At 41.7% G+C, this 18,859-nt stretch overlaps 1 protein-coding gene across 9 annotated transcripts in view; it reads right to left on the bottom strand.

Moving 5' to 3' along the window:
* Positions 1-18,859, bottom strand: part of osbpl8 (oxysterol binding protein-like 8) — a 372,304-nt gene that overhangs the window by 114,685 nt on the left and 238,760 nt on the right. For all 9 annotated transcript variants that reach the window (XM_072552065.1, XM_072552064.1, XM_072552067.1 and 6 more), the window contains 3 exons: positions 12,367-12,570; positions 9,400-9,484; positions 1,297-1,465 (listed from right to left, as the gene is read on the bottom strand). In XM_072552065.1, the coding sequence (XP_072408166.1) occupies positions 1,297-1,465; positions 9,400-9,484; positions 12,367-12,570 (458 nt within the window). The remainder of the gene's footprint in view (positions 1-1,296; positions 1,466-9,399; positions 9,485-12,366; positions 12,571-18,859) is intronic.

Genomic DNA, 18,859 nt, shown 5'->3' with positions numbered 1-18,859 from the left:
CTGTCACACTCTCGCGCACACAACCCCTTCCCCTCACCCCAGCTCACCCCAAAAACACACACACACCCTCTCACTCCTGTCCCATTTGCTTCCTGATGAAGGAACAGCACTCAAAGCTTATACTTCCTCATAAACCTGTTGGACTATAAGATGGTGTTGGATGACTTAGCATTTCTATGTAAGTCAATGCCATCAAAGAAAGTTATCTGAAATACTGATAGAACTCCCAACTTTTCAATTAGTGCCTCCAGGACTTGATCATATGCCTGAACTGCCAGAAGAGGGTGATAGGAGCCCAATAAATCATGTACATATGAGAACAGCAGCACACCTTGAAAAGTACACTTACCATTTCAGAAGACAACCAATCACACAACTCTTTCAATAATGAAAGGTAAATGATTGAATAAAGGTTCTATTCTTTCTACACCAGAACATGATTTCCTTCACTAAAGAAATGATTGAAAATAAAAAATGTCATGAATAGAACACTTTTCATGTTCTATGGTTGCCCAAAGTACTTGATAGTTAGTGAAAAAGCTTTGAAATGAAGTTTTTCCCGCCATGTAGAAAACATGGCAACCAAGTTGGATAAAACATAATCCCACAATCTGCAAGTGCTATTGATCAATTAATCTCCTTCAATGGTACTGACTGAATAACAAGCACTGACATTTACATATAAAATTTCATTCCCCCCAAGTTAGTGCTTCGACAGTTTAATTTCTCATTAGAAAGCTATAAAATTTACATTTCTGGAAATCACAGAAATAATCCGCAATACCACTTCCCTGCCTTTTACCCCAAACCCTGATTCCCTTCCTCATTAAAATCTGCCTATTACAGTCCTGACCCAGCTTCCACAGCCCTTTTTGGGGTTCCACAGATTCATTGCCAGCTGAGGTATGAAACTCCTCTTCATCTCTGACTTAGATATATGATCCCTGACTCTGAGATTACACCCTGATTCGAGATTCTCCCACAGGAGAAACAACCCTGTCAAGTCCCCTTGTCTTGTGCATTTCATAAGGTCACTTTTCAATTACAATTTACTTCTCAATCTCTCATCAGAAGGTGCTCCTTACTCATATTAGCCTTGTGAACCTTCTCTGATCTGCTTCCAATGCAGGATATCTTTCTTTAGGTAAAATGCCAAAACTGTTCACAGTATTCCAGCTGTAGTATATCTTTAGCAAAACCACTCTACTTTTATACACCATTCTTTTTGAAATGCTAACAAAATGCATGAAACATTTCTGTAGCCATTTAATATCAAGTGCCAAAAGAACCACTTACTGGTCATGTTCTGGATTTTGAAGAGCATTTGCTCGCAGTAGACCAAAAAGCGCCACGTGGCAGTTTTCTGAGGTGTATGGATCAGATTCTTTGCCTTCTCTAATCATGGTTCGTTTAAGGAGACTTGAACACTTCAGTGCAAGTTCCAAAGCATCCATCCAACATCTTCCTGCAAAGGTTTGAAAGGTGTGTTAAAACTTGAAAAATCAGGTGGTGAAGAACAGAACAGTGGATCACACGTCTGTCTTTATTTCTAAGCTGTTATGCATGGAAATAAATTACATATTGTCAATTTCTGACCAATCTTCTCCTTAAATGAACGGGTGTAACAAACCACCTGAACATAATTAACCCCTCATGCAACTGGAGATCGATGTCCAGTGGCCTACCATGGGGAGTGGTGCTGGCTCCCTTATTGTTTGTAATATATACATAAATGATATAGATGAGAATGTGAATGGATGCTATGTAAGCTTGCAGATGACTCGAAGATTGGCCAGGTGGTTGACAGTAAAAAAGATATGGATTTAGGTATGATTTAGGTATGAGGAAAGATTGGAGAGACTGAATTTGTTTGCGCTGGAACACAGGAGATTGAGAGACGACCTGATAGAAGGTTATGAATGGCATGAATAGAGTGGAAAGTATGAATTTTTATCCTTGGGTGGAAGGATCAATTCCTCGGAGACACAGATTCAAGGTGCAAGGAGGGAGGGGGACATTTAAAAGAGATGTGAGCGGCAGGTTTTTCACCCAAAGGGTGGTGAGTACCTGGAATGCATTGCCAGAGGTGGTGGTGGAAGCAGACACTATAGCAGCATTCAAGAAACACTTGGCAGAATACATGAAGAGGAAGGGAATAGAGGGATATGGATACTATAAGTGAAGACAGTTTTATGTGACAGGGCGAAATGTGGCGACACAGGCTTGGAGGGCCGAAGGGCCTGTTCCTGTGCTACTTTGTTGTTCTTTGTTCTTCAGGTCTGAGGTTACAGGAGAATATAAATGGATTGGCCAGTGGACAGATCAGTGGCAGAAGGAATTTAACCCTGATAAGTGTAAGGTAATGCACTTGAGAAGAAGAAACAAAATAAGAGAATACTTAATGAATAGCAGGACATTGAAGCTCAGAGGAATAGAGGGACCTTGGGATTCCCGGAGATAAACGCGTTGACCAAGTTCAACAACTCAAAGTGAAATACCACAATGTACTGAAAATAAGCATATGTATAATTAGAGGTTGGAGATCTTTTGACACAGTGGTCGTTTCCCTATGTCTGAGCCAACAGGCTCAGAGTCAAATTCCACCTTCTGCAGCGGTGTGCAATAACATTGTTGAACAGATAGAAAATATCTATCTCAGCACTTATATAAATGACTTAGATGTAAACATAAGAGGTACAGTTACTAAGTTTGCAAAGACACCAAAATTGAAAGTGTCGTGCACAGTGAAGAAGGTTACCTCAGAGTACAAAAGGATCTTGATGAGATAGGCCAATGGGCTGAGGAGTGGCAGATGGGAGTTTAATTTCGATAAATGCGAGGTGCTGCATTTTGAGAAAGCAATTCAGGGAAGGACTTATACACTTCATGCTAAGATCCTGGAGTGTGTTGCTGAACAAAGAGAACTTGGAGTCCAGGTTCATGTTTCCTTGAAAGTAGAGTCGCAGATAGATAGGATAATGAAGAAGGCGTTCCATATGCTTTCCTTTCTTGGTCAAGAGCACTGAACATTGAACTTGGGAGGTCATGTTGCTGCTGTACAGGACAATGGTTAGGCCACTTTTGGAACATTTTGTGCAATTCTGGTCTCCTTCCTATTGGAAGGATGTTGTGAAACCTGAAAGGGTTCAGAAAAGATTTTTAAGGATGTTGCGATGGTTGGAGGATTTGAGCTATATAGGGAGAAGCTGAATAGGCTGGAACTGTTTTCCCTGGACCATCGGAAGCTGAGGGGTGACCTTAAAGAGTTTATAAAATCATAGCGCACAGAACAATTAATATAGTATAGGCCCATCGGCCCTCAATGTTGCGCTGACCTGTGGAACCAATCTGAAGCCTATCTATCCTACACTAGTCCATTTTCATCTATACGTCATCTATCCAATGACCATTTAAAGGTCCTTCAAGTTGGTGAGTCTACGACTGTTGCAGGCAGTGCATTCCATGCCCCTACTACTCTGAGTAAAAATACTACCTCTGATATCTGTCCTATATCTATCACCCCTCAATTTAAAGCTATCTTCCGTCATGCTAGCCATCACCATCCAAGGAAAAAGGCTCTCCCTGTCCACCCTACCTAACCCTCTGATTATCTTATAAGTCTCAATTAAGTCACCTCTCAACCTTCTGCTCTCTAATGAAAACAGCCTCAAGTCCCCCAGCCTTACCTCAGAAGACCTTCCCATCATAGCAAACATCATCCTAGTAAATCTCCTCTGAATCCTTTCCAAAGCTTCCACATCCTTCCTATAATGTGGTGACCAGAACCGTATGCAATACTCCAAGTGCAGTCACACCAGATGTTTGTACAGCTACAACATGAACTCATGGCTCCAAAGCTCAATCCCTCTACCAATAAAAGTTAACACACCATATGCCTTCTTAACAACCTTATCAACCTGGGTGGCAAATTTCAGGCATTGAGGTACATGGACGTAGAGGTCACTCTGCTCATTTACACTACCAAGAATCTTACCATTAGCCCAGTATTTTGTATTCCTGTTACTCCTTCCAAAGTGAATCACCTGACACCTTTCTGCATTAAACTCCATTTGCCAACTTCAGCCCAGCTCTGCAGTTTATCCATGTCACTCTGTAACCTGCAAGATCCTTCAGCATTATCCACAACTCCACCGACCTTAGTGTCATCTGCAAATTAACTAACCCATCCTTCAATGCCCTCATCTAGGTCATTTATAAAAACGACAAACAGCAGTGGTCCCAACACTGACCTTTGCTGTACACCATTAGTAACTGAACTCCAGGACGATCATTTCTCATCAACCACCACCCTCTATCTTCTTTCAGCCAGCCAATGTCTGAACCAAACCACTAAATCACCTTCAATCCCATTCCTCCGCATGTTGTGCAATAGTGTACCATGGGGAACTTTATCAAACGTCTTATTGAAATCTATATACAGCACATCAACCTCATCCACCTGTTTGGTCACCTTCTCAAAGAACTCAATAAGGTTTGTGAGGCACGACCTACTCTTCACAAAACAGTGTTGACCATCTCTAATCAACTTATTCCTTTCTAGATGATTATAAATCCTATCTCTTATAACCTTTTCCAACACTTTACCCACAACTGAAGTAAGGCTCACTGGTCTATAATTACCAGGCTTGTCTCTACTCCCCTTCTTGAACAAGGGGACAACATTTGCTATCCTCCTGTCTTCTGGCACTATTCCTGTTGACAAAGCCAAAGGCTTTGCAATCTCCTCTCTGGCTTCCCAGATAATCAAAGGATAAATCCCATCTGGTGCAGGGGACTTATCTATTTTCTCACTTTCCAGAATTGCTAACACCTCCTCCTTGTGAACCTCAATCCTGTCTAGTCCAGTAGCCTGTATCAGTATTCTCCTCAACGACCATGTTTTTTTCCAGTGGGAATAGTGATGGAAAAGATTCATTTAGTGCTCCCCCTATCTCCTCAGGCTCCACACACAACTCTCCAATACTATCCTTGATTGGCCCTAATCTTTTTCAAGTCATTATTTTATTTCTGATATACCTATAGAAAGATTCAGGGTTTTCCTTGATCCTATCTACCAATGACATCTCATGTTCCCTCCTCATTCGTTGTAGCTCTCTCTTTTTAGGTCTTTCCTGGCTAACTTGTAACTCTCAAGCACCCTGACTGAGCTTTCACGTCTCATCCTAACATAATCCTTTATCTTCCTCTTGACAAGAGATTTTTGTCATTTATCTCAAGAGGGTTGGAATATAAAAGCACCGTTGTGCTACTGAGACTTTATAAAGCTCTGGTTAGGCCCCATTTGGAGTACTATGTCCAGTTTTGGTCCCCACACCTCAGGAAGGACATACTGGCACTGGAGTGTGTCCAGCGGAGATTCACACAGATGATCCCTGGAATGGGAGGTCTAACCTACGAGGAACGGCTGGGGATTGTATTCATTGGAGTTTGGAAAATTAAGGGGAGAGCTATTAGAAACTTACAAGATAATACATGGCTTGTAAAGGGTGGATGCTAGGAAATTGTTTCCGTTAGACGAGGAGACTAGGACCTGTGGACACAGCCTTAGAATTAGAGGGGGTAAATTCAGAACAGAAATGTGGAGACATTTCTTCAGCCAGAGTGTGGTGGGCCTGTGGAATTCATTGCCGCAGAGTGCAGTGGAGGCCGGGACGCTAAATGTCTTCAAGGGAGATATTGATAAGTTCTTGATGTTACAAGGAATTAAGGGCTACGGGGAGGATGCGGGTAAGTGGAGTTGAAATGCCCAGCAGTCATGATTGAATGGCGGAGTGGACTCGATGGGCCGAATGGCCTTACTTCCACTCCTATGTCTTATGGTCTTATTCAACTTCTTTAGTAAACCACCGCTCCCTCACTCGACAACTTCCTCCCTGCCTGACAGGTACATACTTATCAAGGACACGCAGTAGTTGTTCCTTGAATAAGCTCCACATTTCAATTGTGCCCACCCCCTGCAGTTTCCTTCCCCATTCTAAGCATCCTAATCGCATCATAATTGCCTTTCCCCCAGCTATAATTCTTGCCCAGCTATAACTGTACCTTTCCATCATGAGGGACATGGATAGGATAAATAGACACAGTCTTTACCCTGGGGTAGGGGAGTCCAGAACTCGAGGGCATAGGTTTAGGATGAGAGGGGAAACATTTAAAAGGGACCTAAAGGGCAACTTTCTCACACAGAGCGTGATGCGTGTATGGAATCAGCTGCCAGAGGAAACAGTGGAGGCTGGTACAATTACGACAATTAAAAGGCATCTGGATGGGTGCATGAATAGGAAGGGTTGAGAGGTAAATGAGCGAAGTGCTGGCAAATGGGGCTTGATTAGGTTAGGATATCTGGTCGACATGGACATGTTGGACTGAACGATCTGTTTCTGTGCTGTACATCCCTATGACTTTATAATTAACAAGGCACATAGGACTGAGATGATTATAGTCATGGACTGCCTGGAAAGTTGAATTTTCTGGAAGGTGGTTTCACCACCTGTGTGAAGGACAGATTGTTGGCCATGTGCTATGCCATAAAAGTCTCATGGTGCATGCCAGGGTTTTTTTGGTGGCAGTTTTCCAGATTTTTGATGTGGCACATCTCAAAGGCCCAGAATTCTGGACTGTACAGCACACTGAAGAGCACAATGACCTGTTGGAGTTTGATTTTATTCCTCAATTTAACGTCATGCAATGCTGCTTTCAGCATACTTATTGAGTTGGCTGTTGGCTGGATTTGCTTTCTGTAAAAAAAAAATCACTGCTTGAGACAACACATTACAAACCTTTGAGAATTTTATCCAGAACCTTGTAAATGATGGAATCAGTGGCTATGTCTGAAGCTTCATAGCCTGCCCTTACTGCTGCTTGAACTGCAAATCTGGTCTTGGTGAAACCTATTTCAAGATGAAATGTTTTGTTGACACTCAAGAATTTGTTTGTCACAGTTCAAATGTCCCCTCGCTGTTGACAGCGAGGACACAATCACCTGCATACAGAAACTGTCTGATTACTGCCTTTGGGACCCTGATGGAGGTATGCAGTCAAGGAGAACTGAACTGCTTTCCTTGAATTGAATCTAATGTTCATGCTTGCAGGCAGGTCTCTGGAGTTTCCTTCAGTATTACAGCAAAGAAGATATTGAAGAATTAGTGTGTACATGCATCCTTGCTGCCACAAAAGGCAGCAGATCGCTCATCACAGGAGCTAACACATCCAGCCATGCGATCATGTATTTGGTTCAGGATTTTGACAAACATATTCAATGATACTAGCTTGCAGGTTATCATACATCACTGTTGAAGAACACCTAAAGATTCTAAAAGACACCCTCATACAAACGGGATACGATGCTCAACCCCAGGGTAAAGACTGTGTCTATTTATCCTATCCCTGAAGTTCCAACGTGCCACAGGAAAAAAACTGCAATGACCTCCTCAGAGGACAGACATGGGACATGACCGATTGAATACCCTTCATCATTCAGTACTTCCCTGTACCTAAGAAAATACACCATCTTCTTTGCAGCCTTCCATACGTCATCAATGACGATGAATATCTGGCCAAGATCATCCCTACGCCTCCGCTTCTTAACTTCAAACAACTGCCAAACCTTAAACAGACCATCATTCGCAGCAAATTTCCCAACCTTTAGTATATTAACCACAACACCACATAACCCTGACATGGCAACCTCTGAAAGACATGTCAGATCATTGACATGGATACTACCATCACATGTGGGAACACCCTTCAACAGAAGCACATCATGTGACTCAGCCAATATGTCTACCTCAAAAGCTACAGGCGAGGATGCCCCAAGGCATGGTATATTGGCGTGACCATGCAGATACTCTGACAACGGATAAATGGAGACTGCATGACAATCGCCAGACAGGAATGCACCCTCCCAGTCGGGGAACACCAGCAGTCAAGGACATTGTTTCTCCAATCTTTGAGTAAGCATCCTCCAAGGTGGAATTCGAGATGCACAACAACGCAGAATCGCCAAGTAGAAATTGATAGCCAAGTTCTGTTCCCATGAAAGTGGCCTCAACCATGATCTATGTTAATGTTGTGCTACATGTAACTCCACCACACTGTTCTGTATTTGTAAAATCTTGCTTACTATCCTGTTTTGACACCATCATTTTGCTAACTTGTAATGATCTCTCTACCTTAGTTTGTAAAGTTCTGGATTACTTGTTACATTGGTTAGACCCTCGGCATGCTACTCTTATACCCATCAGGTTATTCCAGCTGTTTGGTTTGTCTCCAGCACCACCTTATTTTTAATTTTTTTGTAATCATCTCTCTGCCTCAATTAATTGGATTATAGGTCATGCCTTCACTTGCTATTCAACTGTTGATACTTAACTCACATCTACTGACATTTTTGATTACTGCAGAGACATTATTCAGCCTATCGGCACTCCACTCACACCATTCGTATGATCTTTTGATCTGTGTCAATAAAATTTTTTCTTCACTTCACCTGATGAAGGAGCGGTGCTCAGAAAGCTTGTGATTTCAAACAAACTTGTTGAACTATAACCTGGGGATCGTGTGACTTCTGACGTTGTCCACCCCTGTCCAACACGGACACCTCCACATCAAAATCATTAAAACCATAAATCTTGCCTCTGGGTTTTATGCATATCCCTGAAGTTCATTGCATTATCCAAATCTAGCTTATGACCTTTCCAACCTCCACTGTGTCAATACACTGAAGGATTTATGCATGCAGCCTCTCCAAACACAAAGTCAGAAATCACTTGTTGGCTCCTCAGGGCTTCTTCCGGGTTCTAACTCAAATACTGAACAGCCTTTGCTGGGGTATTGTATCAAGTTCTGGGTGCAACACTTTAGGAAGAATGCAAAGTTACTGGATACAGTGCAGAAAAGATTCATGAGAATGGTTGCAGGGACAGATAAATTGGAGAATTCGTGACTGCATTCCTTCTGGAAGAGAAGGTTGAGAGAAGCTGTGATAGCAATACTCAAATAATCGCAAGACAGAGGAGACAGGGAAAAAGAAGTCCCCACTGGTTCAAAGACCAAGATCCAGAGGACACAGACTTAAGTAAACTGGCACAAGAAACTATGATGACATGGAGAAAAACTATTTTTCACATTGCTGAGTGTTTGCTGGAGGCAGGTTCAATTGAGGTTTTCAAACAACATAAAAAGGAAAAGTGTGCAAGTTATGGGTGAAGGCTGCAAGTGTCTGTAGGTGAATTGTTATTTCAAACAGCCAGCACAGACACAACAGGCCAAATGGTCTCCTCCTGTGTTGTATCATCCTGTGAATCTAAACACACAATTAATACACCTTGTGCATTTATCCAAAATTTCAATAAGACCAAACTTCTTATGATGAATTCTTACCATCAGATTCTGAAGCAGCTCGAAATATCAGGTAACTACTGGGTAGTGGCTGAGTTATGGACCCAACGGTTTCACCTTTAGGACCCTTTAAGACAAAGTTACATTCAGTGGAAAACAGTTTAGGTTCTAAATATTGTCTTCATAAAATGAATACATTTACATCACATGTACAAAAATCATGTCTCTTTTTATTACAATAATATAGATAATGAGGTTAAAATTCAGTATTACAAATCAGCAGAGGAAAGGATATGAAAGTCAGAAGATTATCCCCACAGTTTTGGGGTCTAGATTGAGGGGCTATAGATGCAAGATTAAAGGGTTACACATACAAGATTATGTACTCAAAAGATTCTAGAAGGAATTCTTGACACAAACAATGTCTGAGTTAGTGAATGGTTGAGACAGAAACGAGATCAAAATTGAAAAAGAGCTTGAATGGGAAAAGGGCGAGTAAATGTGGTTAAAGCTACATGCTTGTGTGGAAGGTAAAAACCAACATGGAAAGATTGGGCTATATGGTCTGTTCCCATAGAGTAGTTCCTCTTTATTTCTATACATGACAGGGCGGCGCGGTGGCTTAGTGGTTAGCACTGCTGCCTCACAGCACCGGGTCCCAGGTTCAATTCTAGCCTCAGGCGACTGTGTGGAGTTTGTACATTCTCCCAGTGTCTGTGCGGGTTTCCTCAGGGTGCCCCGATTTCCTCCCATAGTCCAAAGATGTGCGGGTTAGGTGAACTGGCCATACTAAATTGCCCGGGTTCAATTCCCGCCTCAGGCGACTGACTGTGTGGAGTTTGCACGTTCTCCCCGTGTCTGCGTGGGTTTCCTCCCACAGTCCAAAGATGTGCAGGTTAGGTGAATTGGCCATGCTAAATTGCCCGTAGAGTTTGGTAAGGGGTAGATGTAGATGTAGATGTAGGGGTATGGGTGGGTTACGCTTCGGCGGGGCGGTGTGGACTTGTTGGGCCGGAGGGCCTGTTTCCACACTGTAAGTAATCTAATCTAATCTAATCTAAATTGCCCATATTGCTAGGTGCATTAGTCAGAGGGAAATGGGTCTGGATGGGTTACTCTTCGGAGGGTGGGTGTGGACTGGTTGGCCCGAAGGGCCTGTTTCTGCACTGTAGGGAATCTAATGACTTCTTTAAATCAGCAGTGTCTGTTGTTAGTGCAGTGGTGGCTGTTGTCAGGCTACGCTCAGCACAGCCATTGGACAATATTTTATAAAGTAACAATATCAGTTGAACAGCATTGCTTCAGACCTTTTGACAAATTCAGACACGTGCAAAAAATGAATTACTTGTACTATCTTCATGCCTTAAACCAGAAAACTAAGTGAGTTTGGTAGCAGAGAGGGCAAGTGGAAGAACTAGTGTTTCAAACAATCAACTTTGCAAGTGTGCAGAGGGAATTACTTACTCATCAAGTTAGTTCGTCAGCTATTTTCTGATTTTTGTGCATCAAAGAATTTTGGTCAGCTCAGTTAAAGCTTTTGCCCGAAATGTCAATTTTCCTGCTCCTTGAATGCTGCCTGACCTGCTGTGCTTTTCCCAGCACCACTATAATCTAAACTCTGGTTTCCAGCATCTGCAGTCCTCACTTCTGCTCAGTTAAATAACTGGCTTACGAGTACCAACTAACTAACTAACTAAATATGCAAGCAGCATTTTTAGTTCACCTGTACAAGAGTTTGATTGATTTTAATAGCCAACTCAACCCCCAAGTCAGAGCTCTCCCATCACACAGCTGTACGCATACGATTTGCAGTATTTTCCATAAACCCAGTACAATTGCCCACATGGTTGTTAATATGGAATTTAGATTATGATTTAGATTACATTACAGTGTGGAAACAGGTCCTTCGACCCAAGTCCACACTGACCCGCCGAAGCACAACCCACCCATACCCCTACATTTACCCCTTACCTAACACTACAGGCAATTTAGCATGGCCAATTCACCTGACCTGCACATCTTTGGACTGTGGGAGGAAACTGGAGCACCCGGAGGAAATCCATGCAGACACGAGGAGAATGTGCAAACTCCACACAGACAGTCGCCTGAGGCGGGAATTGAATCCAGGTCTCTGGCACTGTGAGGCAGCAGTGCTAACCACTGTGCCACCGTGCTGCCCATGTCATTCAATATTACCGTGCTTTTGGAATGTGGGGTGTCAGATCTGTTTCAGGCCAAAGTTGGAAATTTGACCGTTGTTCATGATAAAATCATTATATTTTGATTTTAAAAAGTAAATTAAATATAAGATAAAAAGGAGCATACAACTCATACATCAGATTAAAATAATGGGAGTGTGAAACAGGAACTCTTCAAAGGAGGAAAAACAGGGGAAAACAATTTTTTTAAATTGTGAAGCAAGCTTCTGATTTAGTAATATAAAAATAATGTCACAATCACAAAATGATGATTAAATTCAGTAATTTAACTTTTGTATATCTTGGCTCATTTCCAATTTGTCTATCGAGTTGGCCAGAGTTGCCTGAATTTACTCAATTTACTGAGCTCTAAGGGACTAGGTATCGATTTGTTTATGTCAAGTCATGCTTTATGACGAGAATCCAAGGCTCGTTTAGCTTTACTTTTTAAAGATCTAAGCACCGAAATAAAACACTGCAGGGAGCACAAGCACAAAAGAAAACCCAAAAAATAATTTATGCAGAAGGAGAAAGTCATAAATCTATTAACATCTCATTTTGAGTGACAGAACATGCACACATGGTAAAGCATAAAGTCTCAAGACCAAATTCTGCAGTAATACATTTCAACACCAAATACACTTTGCATCTCAACATCAGCATTCAGTATTTCATATTCAGAGAATGGGTTGGGAAATATATAAACATGGTCAAATGGTGGAACAAACTCGATGAGCTGAATGCCATAATCCTACTCCTATACTTTATGGTCTTATGATCTTTTAGAAAACGAAACATGGCCTCCACAAACCTTTACAGCCCAGATTGACTGCTCCAAAGGGTGAAAAACTTTGAAACAAAAGCCATCCTTCTTTGATGGTCGCTCAATGAGTTCACAAGCATTCAGAAGCACTGTTCCCACCCACTGGCCATTCTTTGGGGTTTTGTAGATCAACAACACTCCAGGCTTCAGCACACACCATAACTTTGTCCAACTTTTTAAAGTTCCACGAATCTAATAAAATTGAAATACATGTTTGTAAAAAGAGATCAGATATAAATTGAAATCAAATTTCTCCAGAAAAATCTGCATGAATATACAAATCAAAGTTTTACTGAAGTGACAGTGCAAAAGAAAACATCGGTTTTATGAATTCAAAAATGCAATACTTCACCCTAATTTGGAAATAGGCAACTTTTCGTTTTAATCCATTCACTGGATGTTGGTGTCACCGGCTAAGTTATCATTTATTAATTAACCCAAAAAATTGGGGAGGGGGGAGAAGGGAAGGGGAAAATGATAACAAGTACAATGGTAAATAGAAAAGAAAGCATCAGGTTAACATGTGTGCAGGAGGATTTAACCAAAATTGGAGGTGTAGTGGTCAGCAAAGAAGGTTACCTCAGATTACAACAGGATCTTGACCAGATGGGCCAATGGGCTGAGAAGTGGCAGATGGAGTTTAATCCAGATAAACATGAGTTGCTGTATTTTTGGAAAGCAAATCTTAGCAAGACTTATACACTTAATGGTAAGGCCCTAGGGAGTGTTGCTGAACAAAGAGACCTTGGAGTGGAGGTTCATAGCTCCTTGAAACTAGAGTTGCAGGTAAGTAGAATAATGCAGAAGGAGTTTGGTATGCTTTCCTTTATTGGTCAAAGTATTGAGTACAGGAGTTGGGAGGTCATGTTGCGGCTGTACGGGACATTGGTTAGGCCACTGTTGGAACATTGCATGCAATTCTGGTCTCCTTCCTATCGGAAAGCTGTTGTGAAACTTGAAAGGGTTCAGAAAAGATTTACAAGGATGTTGCCAGGGTTGGAGGATTTGAGCTATAGGGAGAGGCTGAATAGGCTGGGGCTGTTTTCCCTGGAGTGTCAGAGGCTGAGGGGTGACCTTATAGAGGTTTACAAAATTATGATGAGCATGGATAGGATAAATAGGCAAAGTCTTTTCCCTGGAGTCAGAGAGTCCAGAACGAGAGGGCATAGGTTTAGGGTGAGAGGGGAAAGATACAAAAGGGACCTAAGGGGCAACTTTATCATGCAGAACGTGGTACATGTATAGAATGAGCTGCTAGAGGATGTGGTGGAGGATGGTACAATTGCAACATTTAAAAGACATTTGGATGGGTATATGAATAGGAAGGGTTTGGAGGGACATGGGCCGGGTGCTGACAGGTGGGACTAGATTGGGTTGGGATAACTGGTCGGCATGGATGGGTTGGACCAAAGGGTCTGTTTTCATGCTGTACATCTCTATGACTTTACATCAAAGACTATGAAAGAAGTTAAAAGGAAGGGACACTCAGGAAATATTAGAATTCAAAAAGATGATTTAAAAACTAGCATAAAGGCACATTACTTGAATGCTCATACTATTCAAAAATAGGTAGATGAGTTAATGGCACAAATCATCACGAACGAGTACGATTTAGTAGCCGTAACAGAGACATGGTTGCGGCATGGTCATGACTGGGAATTAAATATCCACGTGAATCAGACTATTCGGAAGGTCAGACAGGAAGGTAAAGGAGATGGTGTAGCTCTGATATTTAAGGATGACATCAGGGCGGTGCTGAGATATGATATAGGTTCTATAGAGAATAAGATTGAATCCATTTGGGTGGAAATAAGAAATTCTAAGAAGAAGTAGTCGCGGATAGGCATAGTCTACAGGCCACCACATAATAACATCACAATATGGTGGGCAATAAACAAAGAAATAAGTAATGCCTTTAAGAATGGTACGGCAATTATCATTGGGAATTTTAATCTACATGTCGATTGGTTGAACCAGTTTGGTCAAGGCAGCCTTGAGGAGAAGTTCATTGAGTGGATCTGCAATACTTTTCTTGAACGGTATCTAATGGACCCCATGAGGGAGCAAGCTATCCGAGATCTGGTCCTGTGTAATGAGACAGGAATTGTTAATGATCTCACAGTTAGGTATCCCCTTGGCAGGAGCGATCACAGTATGGTTGAATTTGGAATACAGATGGAGGGTGAGAAGCTGAAATCCAATCCCAGGGTCCTGTGCTTAAACAAAGGAGACAACAAAAGAATGAAGGAGGAGTTGGCTAAAGTAGATTGAAAGAAAAGACTTTATGGTGGGACAGGTGAGAATTTTCAAACAATTTTTCAAAGTGCTCAGCAAAAGTACATACTAGCGAAAAGGAAGGATTGTCGGAAAAGGGGCAATCAGCCATGGATGTCTCAGGAAATAAGGGGAGTTATCAAATTGGAAGATAAGGCATATAAAGTGGCAAAGACCTGTGGGAAACTAGACGATTGGAAAATCTTTAAAGGTTAACAGAAAGTCAGAAAAAAAGCTATAAAGGAAAGTAAGATAAATTATGCGAGTAAACTAGCTCAGGATATAAAGACAGATAGCAAAAGTTTCAACAAATATATACAAAACAAAAAAGAGTGGCTAAGGTAAACATTGGTATTTGAGAGGATCAGAAGGGGGATTTAATAATGGGAAATGAGGAAATAGCAGAGGTATTGAACAGGTATTTTGTGTCAGTCTTCACAATGGAGGACACTAATAACATGCCAATAACTGATGACAAGGAGACTAAGATAGGTGAGGATCCAGAAATAATCGTTATCACCAAAGAGGTAATGTTGGGCAAGCTAATAGAGCTAAAGATGGACAAGTCTCCTGGCCCTGATGGAATGCATCCCATGGTACTAAAACAGATGACGGGAGAAATAGCAAACATGTTTGTAGTAATTTCCCAAAATTCACTGGGGGCTGGGGTGGTTCCAGCAGATTGGAAAACAGCAAATGTGATACCACTGTTGAAAAAAGGAGGTAGATAAAAGATGGGGAATTATTGATCGGTTAGGTTAAATTCTGTAGTGGGGAAAATGCTTCAATCTATCAAGGAGGAAATAGCAAGACATCTCGATAGAAATTGTCCCGTTGGGCAGACACAGCATGGGTTCATAAAAATCAGGTCATGTTGAACTAAATTACTGGAATTCTTTGAAGATACTATGACAGTAATGTGGTAGACAACTGGAACCCAGTGGATGTGGTATCTCTTAATTTCCAAAATGCATTCGACAAGGTGCCACACGAAAGGCTGCTGCACAAGATAAAGATGTATGGTGTTACGGACAATGTATTAGCATGGATAGAGGGTTGGTTAACAGGGAGGAAAGATTGGGGATAAATGAGTGCTTTTCTAGTTGAAAATCAGTGACGAGCTGTGTGCCTCAAGGATCAGTGTTGGAACCGCAATTATTTACAATTTACACAAATGATTTGGAGTTGGGTACCACGTGTAGTGTATCAAAGTTTGCGAATGACACTAAGTTGAGTGGTAGAGCAAAGTGTGCAGAGGGTGCTGGAAGTCTGCAGAGGGACATGATAGGTTAAGTGAGTGGACAACGGTCTTGCAGGTGGAGTACAATGTTGGTAAATTGAAGTCATCCATTTTGGCAGGAGTAACAGTAAAAAGGACTTTACTTGACCGTACAAATTTGCAGCATGCTGCTGTGCAGAGGGACCTGGATGCCCTTGTGCATGAATCGCAGAAAGTTTGTTTTCAGGTGCAACAGAGAACTAAGGCAGCAGATGAAATTTTGTCCTTCATTGCTAGTGGGATTGAGTTTAAAAGCAGGGAGGTTATTTTACAGCTGCATTGAGTGCTGGTGAGGCCACACCTGGATTACTGTGTGAAAGGATGTACTGGCACTGAAAGGGGTGCAGAGGAGGTTCACTAGGTTGATTCCGGAGTTGAGAGGGTTGGCTTATGAGGAGAGACTGAAGAGACTGGGATGAAATTCATTGGAATTTAGAAGGGGGGGGATTTTATAGAAACATAGAAAAGTATGAAGGAATAGAGAAGATAGAAGCAGGGAGGATGTTTCCATTGGTGCGTGAAACTACAACAAAAGGGCATAGCTTCAAGGGGGAGCAGATTTAAGACTGAATTGAGGAGGAACTTCTCCACCCAAAGGGTTGTGAATCTGTGGAATTCCCTGCCCAGGGAAGCAGTTGACGCTACCTCATTGAATGTTTTTGAAGTTAATTAGATTATTTTTTGAATAGTAAAGGAATTAAGGATTATGCTGAAAGGATGAGTAAGAGGAGCTGAGGCCATGAAAAGATCAGCCATGATCTTATTGAATGGCAGAGTGGGCTTGACAGGCCAGATGGCCTACTCCGGATTCCGGTTCTAATGTTCTTATACAACTGTCCTCAAGATGGTGATGGTACACTGCCTTCTTGAACTGCTGTGGTCCATGTGCTGGAGGTAGGTAGGGAATTCCAGGATTTTGACCCAGCATCACTGAAAGAGCAGTCATACAGTTTTAAAGCAAGATGTTGAGTGTCTTGATGGGAAGTTGAAAGTGGTGATGATACCATGTATCTGTTGCCCATGTCGTTCTCGGCAGAAGTAGAGGTTTTGGAAGTACTGTAGGAGGAGTCTTTTTGAGTTACTACAGTGCATCCTTTTGATGGCATACACAGCTATCTTTATGTATCAGTGGTGAAGGGAGTCAATGCTCAAACTGATGGATTCAAGCAGACTGCTGTATTGTGGATGACGTCAAAGCTTTTGAATATTGTTGGGGCTGCTGTCATCCAGCCAAGTGGATAGCATTCCATCCCACCAATGAGTTGTAACCTGTGGATGGTAGACAGGTTTTGGGAATAAGCAGGTGAGGTACTCACCACAGAATTTCTAATTTTGACCTGTTCTTGTAAAGAGTTCATAGATTAAGATCGGCAAAGAGACTAGATAAGCATCCAGCAAGTTCCTTTATATTCAAGGATCATAATTCATATGTTGCTCAAGTTACCTAACCTCTTTCACTTGGACTGTCTGTGGCATAATATATCATTTTATAACCCAAAAAACCCAAATATGCACAACAAGGCAACTGTTGTGGGGTACAAAATATTTAAATAGCATTCATGACAATACAACATGAATTAAATGTAACCTACAGCTATAAAGTGTCTGCTACATATCTTATCAATTTCTATTGAACCCCACATCCTGGTGACTTTGTGACAACACAACAAAGTTGCTGAGCCATCTTCAAAGTGCAAATTAAACCTTTACAAAAAGTTCTCTTAATCCCAATTGAAATGCTTGCAATCTATTTATGAATAATAATATATGTATTTAAGTCAAGAACTGCAGGATAATGTACCTTTATAAATGAAAAACATTTAGCAGTGAGAATAATACTTGACATTATAAATGAACAATGTTACCCACTTTGTTTTCCACACTCCTCTGAGTTAAGTTGAACACCACTGCTGTTCCAGATGCACTTGAAAGATGCATTCCTTTACACAAGTCACTGTTTCACGTGTGAATGTGGACTGTATTAATGGGCTATCTGTTATGGTATTCATCACAGTATTACCTGATGAGATTTGCTTAATAGCCGCCATAGAACATAGAACAGTACAGCACAGAACAGGCTCTTTGGCCCACAATGTTGTGCCGAGGATTAATCCTAATGTAAAGTACACACCCCTCAACTCACTGTTATCCATGTATATGTCCAGGAGTCGCTTAAATGTCCCTCATGACTCTGCTTCCACCATCACCGCTGGCAACACATTCCATGCATTCACAACTCTCTGCGTAAAGAACCTCCCACTGACGTCCCCTCTATACCTTTCTCCTAATATCTTAAAACTATAAACCCTCGTAGCAGTCAATCCAGAAAAGTCTCTGACTATTGACTCTATCCATTCCTCTCATTATCTTGTATACCTCGATCAGGTCAACTCTCTTCCTCCTCTTCTCCAGAGAGAAAAGTCCAAGCTTATTCAACCTCTCTTCATAAGACAAGCCCTCCCATCCAGGCAGCATCCTGGTAAACCTTCTTTGCATCCTCTCCAAAGCCTCTGTATTTTTCCTATAATAGGGCGACCAGAACTGGACACAATATGCCAAGTGGAATCTCACCAGGGACTTGTAGAGCTGCAGCAAAACCTCACAGCTCTTAAACTTGATCCCCCTATTAATGAAAGACAAAGCACCATATGCTTCCTTAACAACCCTATCCACTTGGGTGGCAACTTTGAGGGATCTATGTACATGAACACCCAGATCCCTCTGTTACTCCACACTGCTAAGAATCCTATCTTTAATCCTATATTCAGCATTCGAGTTTGACCTTCCAAAATGCATCACTTCGCATTTATCCAGGTTGAACTCCATCTGCCATTTTTCAGCTCAGCTCTTCATCCTGTCTATGTCACGCTGCAGCCTGCAATAGCCCTCGATACTATCCATGGCACCTCCAACCTTTGTGTCACCTGC

Source organism: Chiloscyllium punctatum, chromosome 32 (genome assembly GCF_047496795.1).
Source record: "Chiloscyllium punctatum isolate Juve2018m chromosome 32, sChiPun1.3, whole genome shotgun sequence".
NCBI classification, from domain to species: Eukaryota; Metazoa; Chordata; class Chondrichthyes; order Orectolobiformes; family Hemiscylliidae; genus Chiloscyllium; species Chiloscyllium punctatum.
Note: the sequence above shows the minus strand (reverse complement) of the source record. Positions and strands in the feature narration are given on the sequence as shown.